At 33.3% G+C, this 17685-nt stretch overlaps 1 protein-coding gene across 1 annotated transcript in view; it reads left to right on the top strand.

Moving 5' to 3' along the window:
• LOC145664154 (myrosinase 1-like) overlaps positions 1 to 17325 on the top strand; it is a 33895-nt gene extending 16570 nt beyond the window's left edge. The window contains exons 5-11 of the mRNA XM_081730555.1: positions 256 to 439; positions 4587 to 4681; positions 6147 to 6294; positions 8422 to 8570; positions 11328 to 11462; positions 14622 to 14728; positions 17093 to 17325. Coding sequence (XP_081586681.1) covers positions 256 to 439; positions 4587 to 4681; positions 6147 to 6294; positions 8422 to 8570; positions 11328 to 11462; positions 14622 to 14728; positions 17093 to 17237 — 963 coding nt within the window. The 3' untranslated portion in view covers positions 17238 to 17325. The remainder of the gene's footprint in view (positions 1 to 255; positions 440 to 4586; positions 4682 to 6146; positions 6295 to 8421; positions 8571 to 11327; positions 11463 to 14621; positions 14729 to 17092) is intronic.
• Positions 17326 to 17685: the final 360 nt, after the last annotated feature.

Raw genomic sequence — 17685 nt, 5'->3', positions numbered from 1 at the left:
ACCAGAAACATGAATCTTCATTTAGTTCAAACATGTTATTTTGTAAGTAAAAGGAAACTATTGCGTAGGAAATCTTAAAGCTTTTGTTTCATATTCTTACATGTATGATAGAACATAATACTATGTATTCGATTGTGAATCTGTGTTTAAACTTCGAAGAACTTCCTAGACATGCGCCTTGTATTAATAGGATACTATTCTTTACAAGCATTTAATGAATTGTCTCCTAATAATGGCTTCCTTTACAATAATAAGGTAAAATTCTGGTTGACATTCAACGAGCCATGGACATCGTGCATCCGAGGATACGATCAGGGTGCACATGCACCTGCAATCAACGCTCATGGTATTGGAGAGTACCTGTGCGCCCATACTGTACTCCATGCTCATGCGAAAGCCTATCATATATACGACGAAGAATTTAGGGAGTCACAGCAAGGTAAATATTCTACTATTTTTCTTTTAGTATCTTGTACATATTGAACCAATTCTATATATATGGTCGTCTAAGTGTTGAACAAAGAACCAACATTCAATTTCTTTATATTAGAATATCCTAGCTATTATCCATATATATTTTATCAGCCACACATAATTTAAACCTAATTGAGTTTAGGTTTGTATTGACAATGCGTTATAATAGTAAAAGTAATACTAAAATATACTAAAGTAACCTTATTCTAATGATGTGAAAAACAGGAATTTCTACTAGTTTAAGTATACACTAAATACAGTACCCGTTATTTCAGAGGTACAAAACGGCCGTTTTGTACCCATTAATTTGGCAGGTATATACATGGTACCCAAGAGGTAGCAGGTACAATGTACCTGTAATTTCTTAGGTACAAATATATTTCATGGGTACAAAAGCTCCTAATTTCATGGGTATAAAACCTAATATCTCTAACTTTCACTTAAGACTAGTTGTACTTCCATCTACCTTCGGGAACTATAGAAGTCCTTGCACAAGTACAATGAAGAGGGATCGTTAGTAAATGCTTCCTTAAACATAAGCATCAGAAGCCATATGCACAACCTATTTAAGCCAGTAAAGCACAAGATGTACGTAAGCATGTGTGTGTGGAATCCAGTTTGTAATATTTACTCTTTGTTATTTTCTCAGCTGACCCTTGCACTTTCAATTCCATAAATGATTCTTCATTTTCCTGAATACGTTAGCTCATGACAGCTACAGAAAAGTCTGAGTATTATTTAGATAATGTCATTAAAATTAGCATGTAATGCATGTTAAAGAAAAAAGAAAGAAAGAAAGACTACATTAAAATTTACATTTCATGATCGGCCTAACCATCCGTTGTGTTTCAAAGGAAATATCGCTAATATTACTCTTTAACTATGAAATATAGTATAGTCTATAGATAAGTTAATCTTTACAATTTTCAAATACAACTACAAATACAGATTATCCTACTTAATTTAAATATGATCCGCTTGGTTTATTGCTAAAATTTTTACTTCAAATAGGGTCTATGTCTAATGCACACACTAAACGTCAAACAAAACACACACAATATGGTACCTGTCCAATTAGTTTCATGGATATTGACTACCTTCTACTATTGTCATAGGTACATTCTTCGGTACGAATTTTCTGTACCTATAGATCATCCCTGTACGAACTAAATCATAGGTAAGGGGCTGGGATGCGGTGTGTACCTACTAAAGTCTTCCGGTACATTAAACTTTCATAGCTACATCAGCAAATTACCTTCTATTTCATAGATACCTCGTGCAAAATCATGGGTACTGTTTTTAGAGTGTATATAACGAAACATTTTAAAATATTTAGAAGGGGTGTTAGTATTCAGGAACAAAAACTTCTATGTGGATTTAAATATATCTGTGGGCAATATAAATCTCAGTATTATGTTGTCGTATATTTAACTTCTTCAGACATGGCACCATTAAGTGATGGCAAATAATTAGCTGGAAATATTTTAAGATGCTGTTCACACGTAGAAACAGCGTTACGTCAACTTGGAAGGTCACTGTTTATTTGATGTTTTTTTTTTTTTATGACCGTGTGTTCTACATTGAATTACAGTTTTTATGTGAATCTAATACTCACTTCAAATTTAAATTTTAAAAATAAGTAAAAACAGTGTTGGTGAATGAAATACGCATCAATGATAAACTTATTTATACAATAATGGATTTGTGCATAAAATAGTAAAACAGAGAGTTTATGGACTTGGTGATAGGTGGATGCACTCATTGATAAAGACAAATTGCTGGCCTACCTAAATGAAGTAAAATATTAAAAAAAAAAAAACAGCTACATAAATAATTTTACAATGATGAAACTATCTCTGTAATGAGTTTTGGTTTGACTTTCATTTCAAGACTACCTAATTCAAACGCCCTATACGATAATAGATAGTCGAACAATAAATGTAAAGAAGTAGAAAATTGCAACAACGAATAATGACGTAAAAAAATATAAATGGCTAACGTTTATGCTATTGGTGACAAGTATCTGTGCTTAGGTAAATTTCTAATAACTTTTTTTACATTAATTAGTGGCTGATACATTTCTAATTACTCTTTTTATAATAATTAGCGGCTTAGATAAAAGTTTAATTACTCTTTTTATGCTAATAAGTGATTTAGATAACTGTTTAATTACTCTTTTTATACTATTTAGTGGCTACTGAATCCAATTGAGCTATTTTTAATGTCGTCCATGTAGTCATGAGAAAAGTTACCTTAAATTTCGGATATATGACCTACCACTTATACTAGAGTTGGCTGATTTTTCAGAGGATAAAAGGGAAAATTGTACTATTTTTAGGAGAAAAATAGGAAAATCTATATATATAAAAGAGAACGTACAAATCCTTTTTTAGCTCATCACGCTAATACGGCTGAACCAATTTCTTTCATTTTTGGGGGGTTATTAAGATTTGGACCCTAGATGGTTTTTATCATATCACTTTAATTTTCAATTACCAGTGTCTTGAGATAATTGACCATTCAAGTGTCCATAACGTACAAATCCTTTGTTAGCTCATCATAGCTAAATCTAACCGTATTTATATGCAACCCACATGACCGTGTCACTCGGCGGGTTAACATAAATGACAGGCGATATAATGTTAACATTTACTCCAATCTTCTATGGTTTTTATCATATCACTTGAAAGCGAAAAAGTAAAAATTATCTAAGTAACAAAGTTTATTGCGTTCCGGGGTGACCCCAGCGAAGCGGGGTGAACGCTGCTAGTATGTGATATTCAGAATTTCTATATAGCAAACACATATTGTTTTACATAGTAACGCAGAATAATTTTAATTTGATACTGGGTCAGTTTTATTTAAAATAATTGCAACGAATAAAACAAAACGGTACATTACAATTTCCGGTTGGAGCTAATATTTCGATCCCTTGTTAATATATAAGTTCTCCCCTCATGTAGCCTGCGTGCTGAAATACAATAAACTCAAATTCAAACATCCAAGTATATCACACAAATTTTTGTTATCTCTTAATTTATTTTATTGAACTTATTTTATCTCTTAACGTTATCGTATCATTTTTATAACGTTAAGGGAATTTTGCAAGACATTAGAGCTGCCACCGTCCCAAAGCAAAATGTAGAGGCAATTTATGCAGCTATTCGCGAGAGGGAAGGGAAGACCAGCATTTCTTCTTCCGTAATAATGTAATATAAATATTTTTATAGTATAGAGCGAACCATATATATTTAATTGAAAAAAAGAAAATGAAGTAATTTAAATTACATAGATCCTATAAAAATAATATATAACAAAGACATGGCGAATTTAAATAGTATTCTATATGCCCTATACATAAGCTTATATGTTACGTACCTAAATACATGCAAAGTAAAAAATAGAAATAGATAGCTACCTCAATAGTTTAATATAATCTTTGTTATAGGAACAGTATCGCTTGTTTTTGTTATTGCTTTAGCTTCTGCTACTCCTAAATTTACTGCTGTTACTCCTGCTGCTACCACTTAAATCTCCATTTTGTTATTCGTTGTTAGCTTGAAAAGTCGATTTTCATCTATTACAAAGTCACCTTAGACTTTCTGTTGCTACTGTTTTGCTTTCCACTTATTTTGAAGGCTCTGTATAATAACATGGAAACTAAGTTACAATAATAATTACAAACTTCATCAATAAATACGAAAGTTGAGACATTTTAAAGCCACGTCGGGACGCGGGACATCTTTTCTAAAATCAAGACCGTCCCGATAAAATCGGGACGGGTGACAACTCTACATTACATACTGAAATTAAGAACCACTTGGACTTATGTTGTTGTAAGTTCACAGTAGTTTCAGTTCCTGATCCTCTGATGAAAATATGTTTCTTTTCTGATGAAAATAAACAGACTGTCGGATGCATTGATCTGTTAAAGAAGCATAGGAGTTAAGTTAATAACAATCCATTTATTGAATAATAATAACAATATAAAATAATCCATGTAACATTTATAAAGCTTAAAATTTGTGTAGTATCGCATTATATTAATAACATATGTTCGTATAACATAGTATATTCTTGGTATACGCTTTCATGAAGACAACTTCTTACAGGTCAGATTGGAATTACCCTCAACATAAACTATTACGAACCTAAGACAAATTCTTCTGAAGACATTCAGGCAGCAGAAAATGGAATGCAATTTTCGGTAAGTATAGGGTATACAGTATACTGTAACGGAAATATATCTTTCTGGAAAATGTGTTGTTAATATTTTGCCAATAAGTACGTTAATATTAAAAGTTTTTTAAAAAAATACAAAGAAGATTAGGATATTACATTAAGTTACAGATAACTCTATTAAATTGATCAGTAACAAAAATATTTATCAGTATTTTTGAAACTGAGCTTTAAATTTGCAACATCGTTAACCGCTGTCATTCAGTTATCAGGAATTGTAGAAAAATCTTTTTCCTCTGAAAATGAATTACTCGTATGACATTAAAAAAAAAAAATAATAACACTTCGTAACTCTAACTTTATATTTATTGTTTATGGTCTTTCGTAACTCTAAATTTATATTTATTACTTATGGTCTTCTTTTCAATTTGATTTTTCGATGTTTAACTGGTATCATGAGATAATCGAGGAGCTATCTGAATTGTGACATAGTGGCATTCGATTTAATAGAAATAATGTCAGTGCTGAAAATAGTGTTCATGCGCTTACCACACATTCAAACAGTTGAATTTAAGGTATTTCTCGGCCATAGCTCTTTACAGCCTGTAGTATCAGAATGTTTAGTTTACTTTTTAGTTCATAATGAATATGTACGAAATTTATAGATTTTGTACCCTTGCCTAAGAAATGTTGAAACTTTACTAATCTTGAAATGAAAAATAATCACCTTAAGCAATACTTTGAATTGTCCTTTAATAGCACACGCACAAACTTCATCAATGTCAAACCAAGTATTAATTATGATACTAATGTCATTAGCGCTAATTTCTTAACTACATGCTACAAAGCCGTACACTTTCGAAACCACGGAGTCTGTTTTCAAGGAAAACGTTACGTAAAATACTTTTTGTGGCCAAACTATCGTACAGTTTAAATGCGTACACCGAAAAAATATTATGTACACATAGATTGTATATTTATGACATTTTTTAGAACAGCACCGATATGAAGGCCCATATCGGTAATTTTCATATTTATGGGCCTTCATATATCTAGAATTCAATCATGTCCTACTTTAACTCCCGGGCACACAAAATTGCTTTTAGTTTCTTTAGATGTAACTCTACATGAATGTGGGCATATGCAAAACAAGCTGGATCAAGTACTGCTTCTCTGACGCATGTTACCCAGCCCGGCCGCCATCTTAGATCTGCCATACTGGATTCAGCTTTTTGTTTTTTAAATGGGAATAGGTGCAAGTGATACATCAAATTCATGTACAATTTTCTCGGAAATTCTTTACTATAGTGAGTTTTATCGTACGTCAATTATTTATATATTTTAGAAAGACCTACGACTCGGTTAGGAGGGAAACATTGTGCAATATTTTTACAAAATTTGGAATACCGACAAAAGCTAGTTATGTTAATTAAGGTGTGTTTAAATAAATTAAATGAAAATAATAATAATTTCTTATATTCTGTTTGTGACAGTTGGGTTGGTTTGCTCATCCCATTTACCATGAAGATGGAGACTATCCTCCAACTATGCGCCAGCTAATTGACCAACATAGCAAAGAAGAAGGGCGACCCCGCTCTCGACTGCCTGTCTTTAGTCAAGAAGAAATAGATTATATCAAAGGTAATCAATCAAATAATATAAGTACAGAAACGGACTTAGTAAGTTTCATCACTTTAGGTGACACTTTGGCTTTTAAAAAATATTTTTAGTTCCTTCAAATACTGAGTATTTTGAACATTTTTACTTGGCGTGTTGATACAAGGAAAAATATGATATGAAGAGGAATAGTTTAATTATACTGTTATTATTATACCACAGCAACAGTTACCAGTAAAACTGGATAAGCTTTTCTTACTTGTCGTTCCGTAAATACCTTCCCCTCCAGTCCTCACTTCCGAGAGATACAACAAAATTATTAATAATGTACAGACAGTGACGTTACCTGTATCTGGAAGAAAATTTAATTAAATCCATTTACTTGTTTTACATTATTGCAAAAATAACACTTAATGACAGTGTTGGGAGCGAGACTGGTATGGAATGAGGCTAGGTCACTAGGAGTAGCAATATTATGAAATGATGCACATGTTTATATTATGATATTGAAAATGAAAATGAAATGAAATTTTTTAGTTTTACGTCCCGGCTGGTGCAATTCCAGTTTGAACATTCCCTTCTTGACAGACAGGTATACTCATTTTTATTATGGCTGTGCGAAGAGGGTAAAAGATACGAAAAGCAATATGACAATTAAGCCACAATTTCTATAAAATTCCATTTTTTGATGAGAATGTTTCGTTATTCCTAGTCTCGACTTCTATATGCTTTTTCTATTACTTTGTTATTTATTGTGAATCCTGAGATTCGCTGATTCAAACCTCTTCTTGGTGATTTCCCAAAAGATCATAGCACCAAAAGTCCCCTCATATTCATATCAGTTTGTGGGGGCTGCGGTGGCTCAGCGGCAGAGCGTTCACCTCCGGTGCTTGGGATCCCGGGTTCGATCCCAGCCAAGTGAACTTTGTGGTGAACAAACACCGTGTGCGAGGGTTTTTTCGAGGTTCTCTCGTTTCCTCCCACTTTCTTCATTCCACCATTTCATTCATTACTCATTATCACCGTCTTCTTTAGCCTAACCGGCATAATCGTGGGACGTAAAACTCAGAGTTTTCATTTCATATCAGTTTGCGTATTTTTAGTTGTAGAATCATCTCTCTTTTACTTCAATTTAAAATATTAACATTTCCTACATACTGCTGCAAAAATGTGTTCTTTGAAAGAAAAGTGGTAGGCAAGTTCTGTAGTTTTCCAACAAAACTATGCACTATACTTGGAGCAAAATAAGAAATGAATAGACATTTGGATAAGCATGTGTTTTCTTGTTGCCGCGTAGTGATTATTAAGCTGAGACATCCGCTGTGTTTCCTCCAACTTGGTTAAAAATAACAAACGCTGCTGACCATGTGTTACAATTTGCAAGGCAGGAATATTATAGTGTTGTGGTCCTTTTCTACAGAAACCTTATACCATGACACTACCTGTGATAACTATCACCCCGACATTTATGATTGGATACTCGCTTTCAAAGCCCTTAATTGTCCCGTGACGTAGATTTTCTTCTCGAGATAAATTTCAACGTGCTGTTTGAAGTAACAATTAGTTTTTAAGTTTGCTTAATATAAAGTAAAATACAATCACAAATTCGGTTACAAACTGGTGGTCAGGGGCAAACGCCCCTCCCCCCAGCAGAGAAAACTTTCTTATTTTATATATTTAAATAAAACCCATCCCAGAGTTTGGAACTCTTAAAAATATCTCTGAGTAGCAACATTACAACCCACCGCCCTCCCCAGAAGTCCGTCCTGGATCCGCCCCTGCTGGTGGTAAGCATTGCATATATGTGCTTTCTCGAAGTTTTCCCATTATGTATCATATTCCGTTTAGAGTTTCAAAATTCTCGTTATCATTCACTTAAAATTATACAATTTTCCTCTTTCAATCCACAAAACAGTTCCGAGGTTAAAATAAAATATTTCATGTCGTTAGTAAAGAAAAAGTTGAAGTTTCACTAATGTCGATACGAGCTTTAGTATGATACTTCGTATAAATAAGAAAATGTGTCTAATCAATTAACGAATGCTCTTCAAGATGTAAATCGCTATAAAGTAAAACTTTATTATAGTTAAGCGATGTTTACAAGGAGTAACCATTGAATAAATGTACTCAAATTAACCTTGATTATTACAGGCACCTACGACTTCTTGGGTCTCAACCACTACACAACTACTTACGCCGAGAGAGGGTTCACAGGACCTGAACCTTCATGGGAAAGAGATCAGGAGAATGTTCAGAGTTTCGATGAATCTTGGCCAGCCTCTGCATCTGCTTGGCTCAAAGTAAGAGAACAGATACTTTATTTGCTTTCCTATACATTTTTAATGACAACGATCAATCATATTCTCGTAACATACAATTAGTCAAATACGTGAATTGGGTAGACGAGCAGTGTTGTATTTTATTAATCGGACTAGAATTTTAGGAAAATGATCCAAACAAGGATCAAAAGATTGCGATTTTGACCAATAATTAGTTTTTGGATCACAAAATTTTTGAACGGCCCCTAAATCGAGTTTTCGAATTTTCTACGGAATAAGCATATCATACTGAGTTAAGTGATAGTTTGGATTTAGCTACACTGTATGTAGTTCTCTTGATAAGGGGCGTACAAGAAAATTTTTGATTGAAATATGTTGGATCTATTGATCCAAAAACTGAGTTTAAGCTAGAAGCAGAGACAGAGGAATATGTTACCAATTAATGCTAATCGAGTTATTGAATTTATTTCTGTTCAATAAAATTTTTTAGCCTTTAGAAACCACAGCATTTCGAACAGTTATTTGTATGGAAATCATAAACGGAAAAACGAAGGAAAGATTGAATAATTATTGGAAACGAAAAAAACAGAAATAAACTGGTTTTCAAGTCTAATATATTAGTTAAAATTATAATACTAAAATAGTGTTTTAATTAATGATTTTGTTTCCACACTACTCAATGACGATTTCTACACTACTAAAAACGCTTTCTCAAATGTGGGAAAGCTCTTTCCTACCTGTGCGTTAAGGAAATGTTTGCTTAAAAAATTTAGAATTTGAATTTATTATTTATGACAAAAATGGTTTCAATAATGAGCGCAAATATTTGCTAAACATGATGAAAAAGTGCTTTAAAATGTTTAAGTAGAATTTTAGTCTAACTATTTTGAGAACGTAATTTTTAAAAGTGTGGGGAGGAAATACTTACCTTACCATACAGCTCTACAGGCCTAGTTGGACTTTGGCTTCATTCACTAGGCGCCTCCATTCTTCTCTGCTCTCTGTCTTTTCTTTCCAGCTTTTAACTTTCAGTATTCTCAGATCGTTGTTTACATTCTCGTGCCATCTCTGTTTTATTCTATTTCTTCTCGTGGAAAATATCTTTTCATGTAGTATCTTCTTCGCTATCCGTCCTTGCATTCTCTCTACGTACCCTGACAGCGCAGCCATTGCGCTTTTATAAACAGTACAATATCTTCTCCTCTTAAGATGTCTTCTGTTTCTTTGTTGGTTTTGCTTCTCCATTCGTTACTTTCTCTGATTAGGCAAATATATATATTATTTTTCGTTCGAATATTCGTAGTTTTTCCTCGTTTTCTTTCGTTAATGTCCATACTTCTGTGCTGTATGTGACTATCGGTCTAATTGTCGTTTTATAAATCTTCAACTTGGTTTGCCTGTCAATACGTTTGTTCCTGAGTATTTGTGCACGCCTTGTTTCCTGCTTGAATTCTTCCTCTGATTGTAGTTCTCATGTTATTCTTGTTATCTATTGTCATTCCTAAGAATCTAAATCTGTCCGTTTCTTCAAATGTCTTGTTTTCTATTACAAGTCTTCTTTTGCTTCTTTTACTTTTATCTGGTGTTATGTGGACTGTTGTTTTTCAGTATTTACTTGCAGTCCCAGCGTATTCGTTAGTTTCTCTAGTTCGTTGTAGAGCTTCCTGAGTTCATATTTCGTTCTCGTCAAAATGGCAATGTCATCTGCATAAACGCATATTTGGCTGGTTTTATTGATAATTGTATCTTTTTTTAAATCTATTTCTCGTATTGCAATATGCAGAGCTATTATGAATGAAGTTGTGGACAGCCCGTCTCCCTGTTTCACTCCCTTTTTATACTCGAATTCTTCTCCTACTCTGTGTCCTACTTTCATTTTTGTACTAGTTTGTTCTAGGATTATTTTAACTAAATTACCTAATTTTGGGGGATCTTGAAGTGTTTAAATACCCTGTAGAAGACCATTTCTATCTATGCTGTCGAATACTTGTTTGCAGCCTAGTGCTGTTAAAATTTGCATAATTCATTATTCCAAAATTCGGATAATACATTCTTTGAATACTATTCAAATAATTGTTCAAATAATAGTTCAGATAATGGATAATAATTATTCTGTTAATGATTGATTATTCGAATAACGAATAATTATTCGATCAATTGTTCGAACAGAGAATAATTATTCGAATAATTGTACGAATATTGAAAACAAATGTTCGGTTATTCGAATAACAGTTGGAAAAGTATTCGAATAATGATTCGAAGAATTTTAACAGTACAAGAAAATTCCATATTTAGTTAGCGATATCAGCCCGAATATATCTTGAATTTCACCAATCTACACAGTGTTGGTTTAAGTTTCAAAGATTGAATCATCAAGTTTAAGTTGCAACGAGAAGCAATGTTGTTGTATACAAGAATCACAGTGCTAAAAGATTTAGCAAGTAGCTGTATACTACTAATTGCAATACAGTTCCTAATTCAATGCAGTTTAGTACTGCGTCGATTTCATATGGTTCTTGATATGTTGTCTCATTTTCTACAAGACACGACTTTAAAACACTAGAAAAAATATTTTACATGCTTACTAGACTTCAAGATCCTCCATATCACGATCGCAGGAGCCTGTATGAAATCATATACGACAATAGTATCCTTGTAATTTGATTTAAAGATTACCGATGATATGATGGAGGCGTTAGGTTCATTATAATAGAATAAACTTAATGTGAGTAAATTACATTCTAACTGATCATTATGTTGCGGTGTTTTTTATTACAGGTTGTTCCATGGGGCTTCCGGAAGACGATCAATTGGATTAAGAACGAATACAACAATCCTCCAATCTATGTAACAGAAAACGGTTATTCTGATCGAGGAGTAATCAACGATACCGGAAGAGTAGAATATTATAGGGTTAGTATTGCTGTCACTTTCCGTAGTGTTAGAGGTTGAGTAGTGTGCTATTCATCTTTACTAAGTATCGTATAGAATTCTAAGCTAGAAACTTCCAATCAGATGTTCTATGATGTTGATTTTCCTTCTCCCATGCTCAACAGCGCAGAAGATAAACATGAGAGATGACAACAGCCATGTGGTCTTCTCATAGCAGTGGTTGCAGCAAACAAGTACACTAATAGTAGAGTCGACCGTCTGAAGATACCGCTCGTGCAGACCGTGACTTAGTCTCGACTGCATTTTACATTCATTGTTTAGAGACAATGTGTTCTCAGATATTAACAAATTAGGAAGGATTACCGTAAGGAAAAGAAGGTTGATCGGGTTATATCCGATCGATTTTTAAAGTGTCATTACCTGTATCATCATATCGAACTACCAGCGTTGTGGACTTTCGTCCGACGTAACCATTTCCACTACAACAAAGTTGTAGTGCAGGCATAGGAATTCCATCCCGTTTCTTCTTAAACGTTTCCCAAGATCAATGACAGTAAATTGTAGACGTAGTTGTAGCAGTACAAATACACATAAACCTATTGGGTTATTTCTAGAGACTTTTAGAGAAATATCATGAAAGGGAACAACACTGATTTCCATTTCCTGCTCCATAGCATGACAGTATCAGAAGGATAATGTGGAGTGGTGGCTGGAAGCTTTATTCATGAAGATGTGCATCTCGTTCTTCTTGACTCCGTACAAATGAGGGATCAATTGGAGTATGATGGATTCCTGAAAGTAGACAGAATTCACCTTTAAGTTTGTGTCCACCGTACGTACTTCCAACTATCTCTCGTAACTTTACGTGTTTCCTTGTGGAAAACTTGATCGGTACTGGTGGTAAAACTCGACATATCTCTCGCAAGAAGTGTCAGAGATCTTACCGTTAGCTGCCCGAATGTTAGAGTTATAAATAAGATAGTTGTAAGACTGCTCCAATATGATAACTATTTGCCATTTTGGCCCCTCGTAAGAGTAGTTCATTGAAGAATATAGTACAGGAGCAGATTGTGAACTCAGTAGTGACTCACCGCAGGACAAGAGTGCGGCGAATTATGTGATTGGCAGTAGACGGTGTTAGTTTTAATCTCTGTGTCATGGCACGTTAAGGTGATGGATTCTCCTGCTTACTAGCTGACGGAGTCCAAGAATCACCTTAGAGGACACTTTCACTAATAACCTCGAACCTTTATTTTTAACGTATGTGAGGCGTTTGCATTTACCTGTCCACGATAGCTATAGCTGAAGTCTCTTTGTGGTTAAACCATTTTCCCGACATTATTTCACTCTTCAGTTGTATGAAAGTTATACATGGAAAAAATGGATTATGTACTCTTTGGTGCCATTTCACAAGGACCTGATACTTGCAAAGATACCATACTGATAATGAATTATAAATCTTCTAAAATAATCCATTTTTTGTCGACTTGTCATTTGACTCCGGTTTTTTGTTTCTGCCGCATATAAACCGATCTACTTTATGCAGTACGTCATATTATCTTCGAAAAAACATAGGACATTCTATTCTGTCGAAAAGCCCACATTCATGTATGATTGGCTCGGGTGAACATAATGCTAAGCGCTACTTCTGTTGGAATCAAGTTATTAGGTGGAATGGAATGTGATCGAACCGCAAAAGAATATGTACGTAATTTTAGTTTAGAAATGCAGACCTGCAGAAGGCAGGAGAAGCTTGTTTGGCATGCCTTAATGAATTGAATTGTATGGGAAAGTTAGAAAATGGAAAAATGTGACATACCATCATGTTTGCCCAAGGCGCTGATATGTTACCGTTAGCAGGCTTGAAACAGATATCTCAAATAGTTAAAGAAAATTCATATATATTTAATTGATTTCGTTTTATGAGTGAGAGTACAGGACATTTTTACAGAAAGGTGGGTGACCTAGATTTTTTAAAACAAAGCTATACTATGCATACATTCATCTTATCTTGTAATCCAAATGGAGTGAAATGTAGACATCAATTTCTATATTAAAATATCAGGATGTTGTTGATTTAAATATTCTTATACTTAAGCACAAGAGGTAGAGCAAGGTGTAATTACATTGAATAATAACTTCTTAATTAACTTCTTCTCATTTCATAAAATAAGGTACTTGGTGTAAGAAAGGATTTAGCTGGAACTTAAACTGAAAACGATATGCTATATATATAATGTTAACTTCTGAAAAACTCATTTTGATGGAAGAGAGCGATGATTTTGCGTAATGAATGTCATGGAATGGGAGTAACCGTTCCGTTTTAGAATGCGTGAACATAATTTCGTTACGTATCTGGGATTGGGAGACGAGACACTACAAAATTTTTGTGGCGAGACCGAATTCTTGTGATAAAAAATAAAGTCTTTTGAGTTTACCGTCCCTCGAATATGTCCGTTAGGCTAAGGGAGACAATGATTAAAGCAAGTGAATGATGATGGATGAATTGGTGGAATGAGAAAGTGGGAGGAAACGAAAGTACCCGAGAAAACTCACGAGCACGTTGTTGTCCACCACAAACTTATTTGGACGGGGATCGAATCAGGGACCCCACGTAACAAAGGTAAACTTTGTTTTCGCAGCACTTTTTCAATATAAGACAGCCTCAATCTTAGTCTACCGGCTATAGGAAAGTTCGTGAAGGACGAATATATGCAATCAGGGGCGCCCGAAGAATATTTTCTAGAGGGAGACCCATCTCCATAGTTGCTATATTAGGTCTGGTATTTAATATACGTGGTTTGCTGTGTTACGTATACATTTTCGTGAGCTAGAGAGGGGGCCCGGGCCCCACTCTGCCCCCACCTTCGGGCGCCTATGTATGCAATGGAGGAAAGATATCAATGCTCAATGAATTAGATAATGACCTTCCTAACATAGAAATTACGAAGTTGTTTATTTCTCATTTTTTCCATTAGACTCCTACTAAAATTTCGATAAGCGAAGAATGGCTATCGGTGCTTCACCTAGTTTTAAAATGTAACAGTTAAAAGAAAAAAAAATACACACAAAGGTTTTAGATCATGTTTGGATAATGGCAGTATTAATTATTGTTTTAAACCATGCATTTTTAGTATGAGTTTCTTCAAACTTCACAAATATTGTTTCTCTTTTGTATAGGGTTACATTAATGAAATGTTGAAAGCAATAAAACTTGACGGCTGCAACGTATTAGGCTACACCGCCTGGAGTGCTATTGACAATTTCGAATGGCTCAGAGGATATACGTAAGTTAAATTATAAATACTTAACAAATAATTTTAAAAATACAGTAAAACCTATGTTTAACGGAACATAACTTTACCATGTTTAATTTTCGTTATTTACAGCTTCTGTTCAACATAGCTGGAACCTATAAATAACTTATTATTGAGTTAACTTCTAACTACGACATAATGCAGGTCAGATAACTACAATATTCATAACTTCTTTACCTTATACTTAGTATATGTATTTTGTGTTATAGTTAATTTTGTTATTATTAATTATCGCATTAAGAGCGCACAATTAACAGCTGTGATAAATTAATTACAAGTTAACTCCTCTTTACATTTTAGTTACAAAACCAGCCATATATACTCGCTCGCTGGTTTGAATATACTTTCTGAAATTTTGATGTTTGTTTTACCACTAATGATGCAGTGTGTCGCAGAAGCGAGTGATAACTTTCTTCTTCCTCCTCCTCTTTTATTATTATTATTATTATTATTATTATTATTATTATTATTATTATTATTATTATTATTATTATTATTATTGGTTTTTATAGTCTCATCCTCTACCAACTTCAGTTTCTCAAAAAAATAGAAGTTTTACAAAGATTTCATGGAAATGTTTTATTTTATTTATTTATTTTGTAGTAGAAAGGATTTGGCAACTTTACCCCCTCATTATTGTCCGATTTTAACTTCAACCAGCAGGAATTGTGGGAGAGCCTCATGAAACATATAAACGGTGTTAGTTTAATATTAAGTTTAAAAAAAAAAAGCCATCGAGGAATATATTTCCCAGATTGCGAAGGGGGAGGATAAATTTACTCTCTTACTCTCGACTGATTTTTAAACCCAAGCATTGGGCATGAAGACATCAAACGAAATATATTGCTCGGAATTCAAATATATTATTTTATGAAAATTATCTTACAACATATAAAATTGTTCAGTAGCAGGGAAGGGGAAGGTAAATTTATCCTTTCAGTTCCGACAAACTTCAAAGCGAAGCAGTGAGGGTTATTGATAGGTTCCAGAGAAAATATATGCATATTGCACGAAAATAGAATATTTTTGATGGAAATTATCGAGGAAGATATTTTTGGGAACTCATACCTTGTACCCGCTTACCCTAAACTGATTTCAATCGCGTCCAATGAATTTTCTCATAAAAAAACTCACTTCTTGTCTAAAATTGCGGAAATTTTTATATTGAAAAAAAATTAATGGCTAGTTAGTCAGGCGAGATGGGAGGACACCAGTCGAAGACAAGACTTGCTGAAGATCCACTTTGACAAAATTGGGTCAGTAATTGATTTTGCGAGAAAATGTATTTCATAACATAAGAATCGTTTGGAGAAAGAAAGAATTATTTTAAAAAGCACCAATACTTAATAAAGAAAATTAATTTTGAGAAGAGTCAATATTGTAATAAATGAATATTTATTGGTAATAACTGTTGTCAGTTATTCTGGTAAGTAGTCGACCTCTACGTAGGTTGTCCATTTGATATTATTAACGAATACCATATTTTTTCACGTTCATGGCAATATAGAAGCTTTGAAACTTTTAGAAAATAGTATAACTTTTTAAAGCCTGCTTCATGAAAAATGCAACTCAATTGTAAACAAATTTGGAAGTTTCTATTATTACGCCCACATGCATATTTATACATGTATTTCTATCGAGTTTGGTTTCGGGATTTAATGATTTAAAAACAAAGAATGAGGTGAATTGCTTTGAATTTAGTGATCTTTATCATTAACAAAATACTGTGATTTTTTTTAAAATTTACATCAATGAAATGAAGTTTAGTAAATTTTTAAAAAAGGCTTCATTTTAAATTAGAAGCTTGAATAAATGACAATGATATCTAAAAATACAGTTGTCGACAAGGTGACACAGATGCCTTAAAATAAACTTTCTCGATATTGCACTGAATATGAAAGGTTTCAGAAGGCAAAAATGTGGCGAAAAGGAAATGTTAGACGATAAGTAAGTGGATGATGGATTTTCTTTCTGTGAAATGAAGTGTTAAGACTGACAGACGCACAGATGAAACAAAATATTGTCTAGCGAGAATTCAAGAGACTTGACTTAACCATTATAGGCAACAAGTGGAAAAGATCATCATGGCATCATTTGACTGTGTTTACATGGATATGGACGAAAATTTCATTCTGTTGCAAGTCGTCAATTTAAAGGTAAATGCCTTTTTAAACGTCACTATAGAAAGTATTAGCTAGATTCAGTTGTCTGTCATATTTTACGAATTTATCAGATGAAATTATAATTTTTAAATAATGATTACAAAATACTTTATGTATTGGGTATATATTTTATTGAACGATTTTTTCTTATATACGTATATCTCATTTTTAGAGAAAAATTTGGCCTCTACTACGTGGATTACGATGATCCAGCACGTCCTCGCACAGCGAAAGAATCGTCTCGGCTCTATAAACAAATTATTGCAGACAATGGTTTCCCTGCTCCAACAACAGCTTCTAGTTCTGGGATACACTAATCACAAAAGAGTTGCCGCTATAACTGACTAGAATTTAATGTATTATAAACGAAATACTGTATATTAAGATAATAAACTTGTTATGTGAAAAACGAAATTTTGCTTTATTTTTATACTTCTTTATTTTCTTATGCCGTAATGCAATAAAGTTATTTGAATATGCAAAGTATAGATCACATATACGTACAGGATCCAGCTATCGAATATACAAAGGTTGTTTCCAAATCTTTGTTGTCTTCATTGTCAATATTTTATTATGCAATTAAATGGATTATTTGAAACATTAAATTGATAATGTCGAACATAATATCTGAAGATCATTGCACTTAAGCATATTAGTAGTAATAGTGCAAAATAACAAAATACAGTTATATGAACTATAAAGATACAAACACACACTGAATTAATGAGTTTAGAAATACAATCTTAATTTGCTTCTTTAGTACTA

Source organism: Thermobia domestica, chromosome 11, assembly GCF_964235325.1.
Source record: "Thermobia domestica chromosome 11, izTheDome1.hap1.1, whole genome shotgun sequence".
NCBI classification, from domain to species: domain Eukaryota; kingdom Metazoa; phylum Arthropoda; class Insecta; order Zygentoma; family Lepismatidae; genus Thermobia; species Thermobia domestica.
Note: the sequence above shows the minus strand (reverse complement) of the source record. Positions and strands in the feature narration are given on the sequence as shown.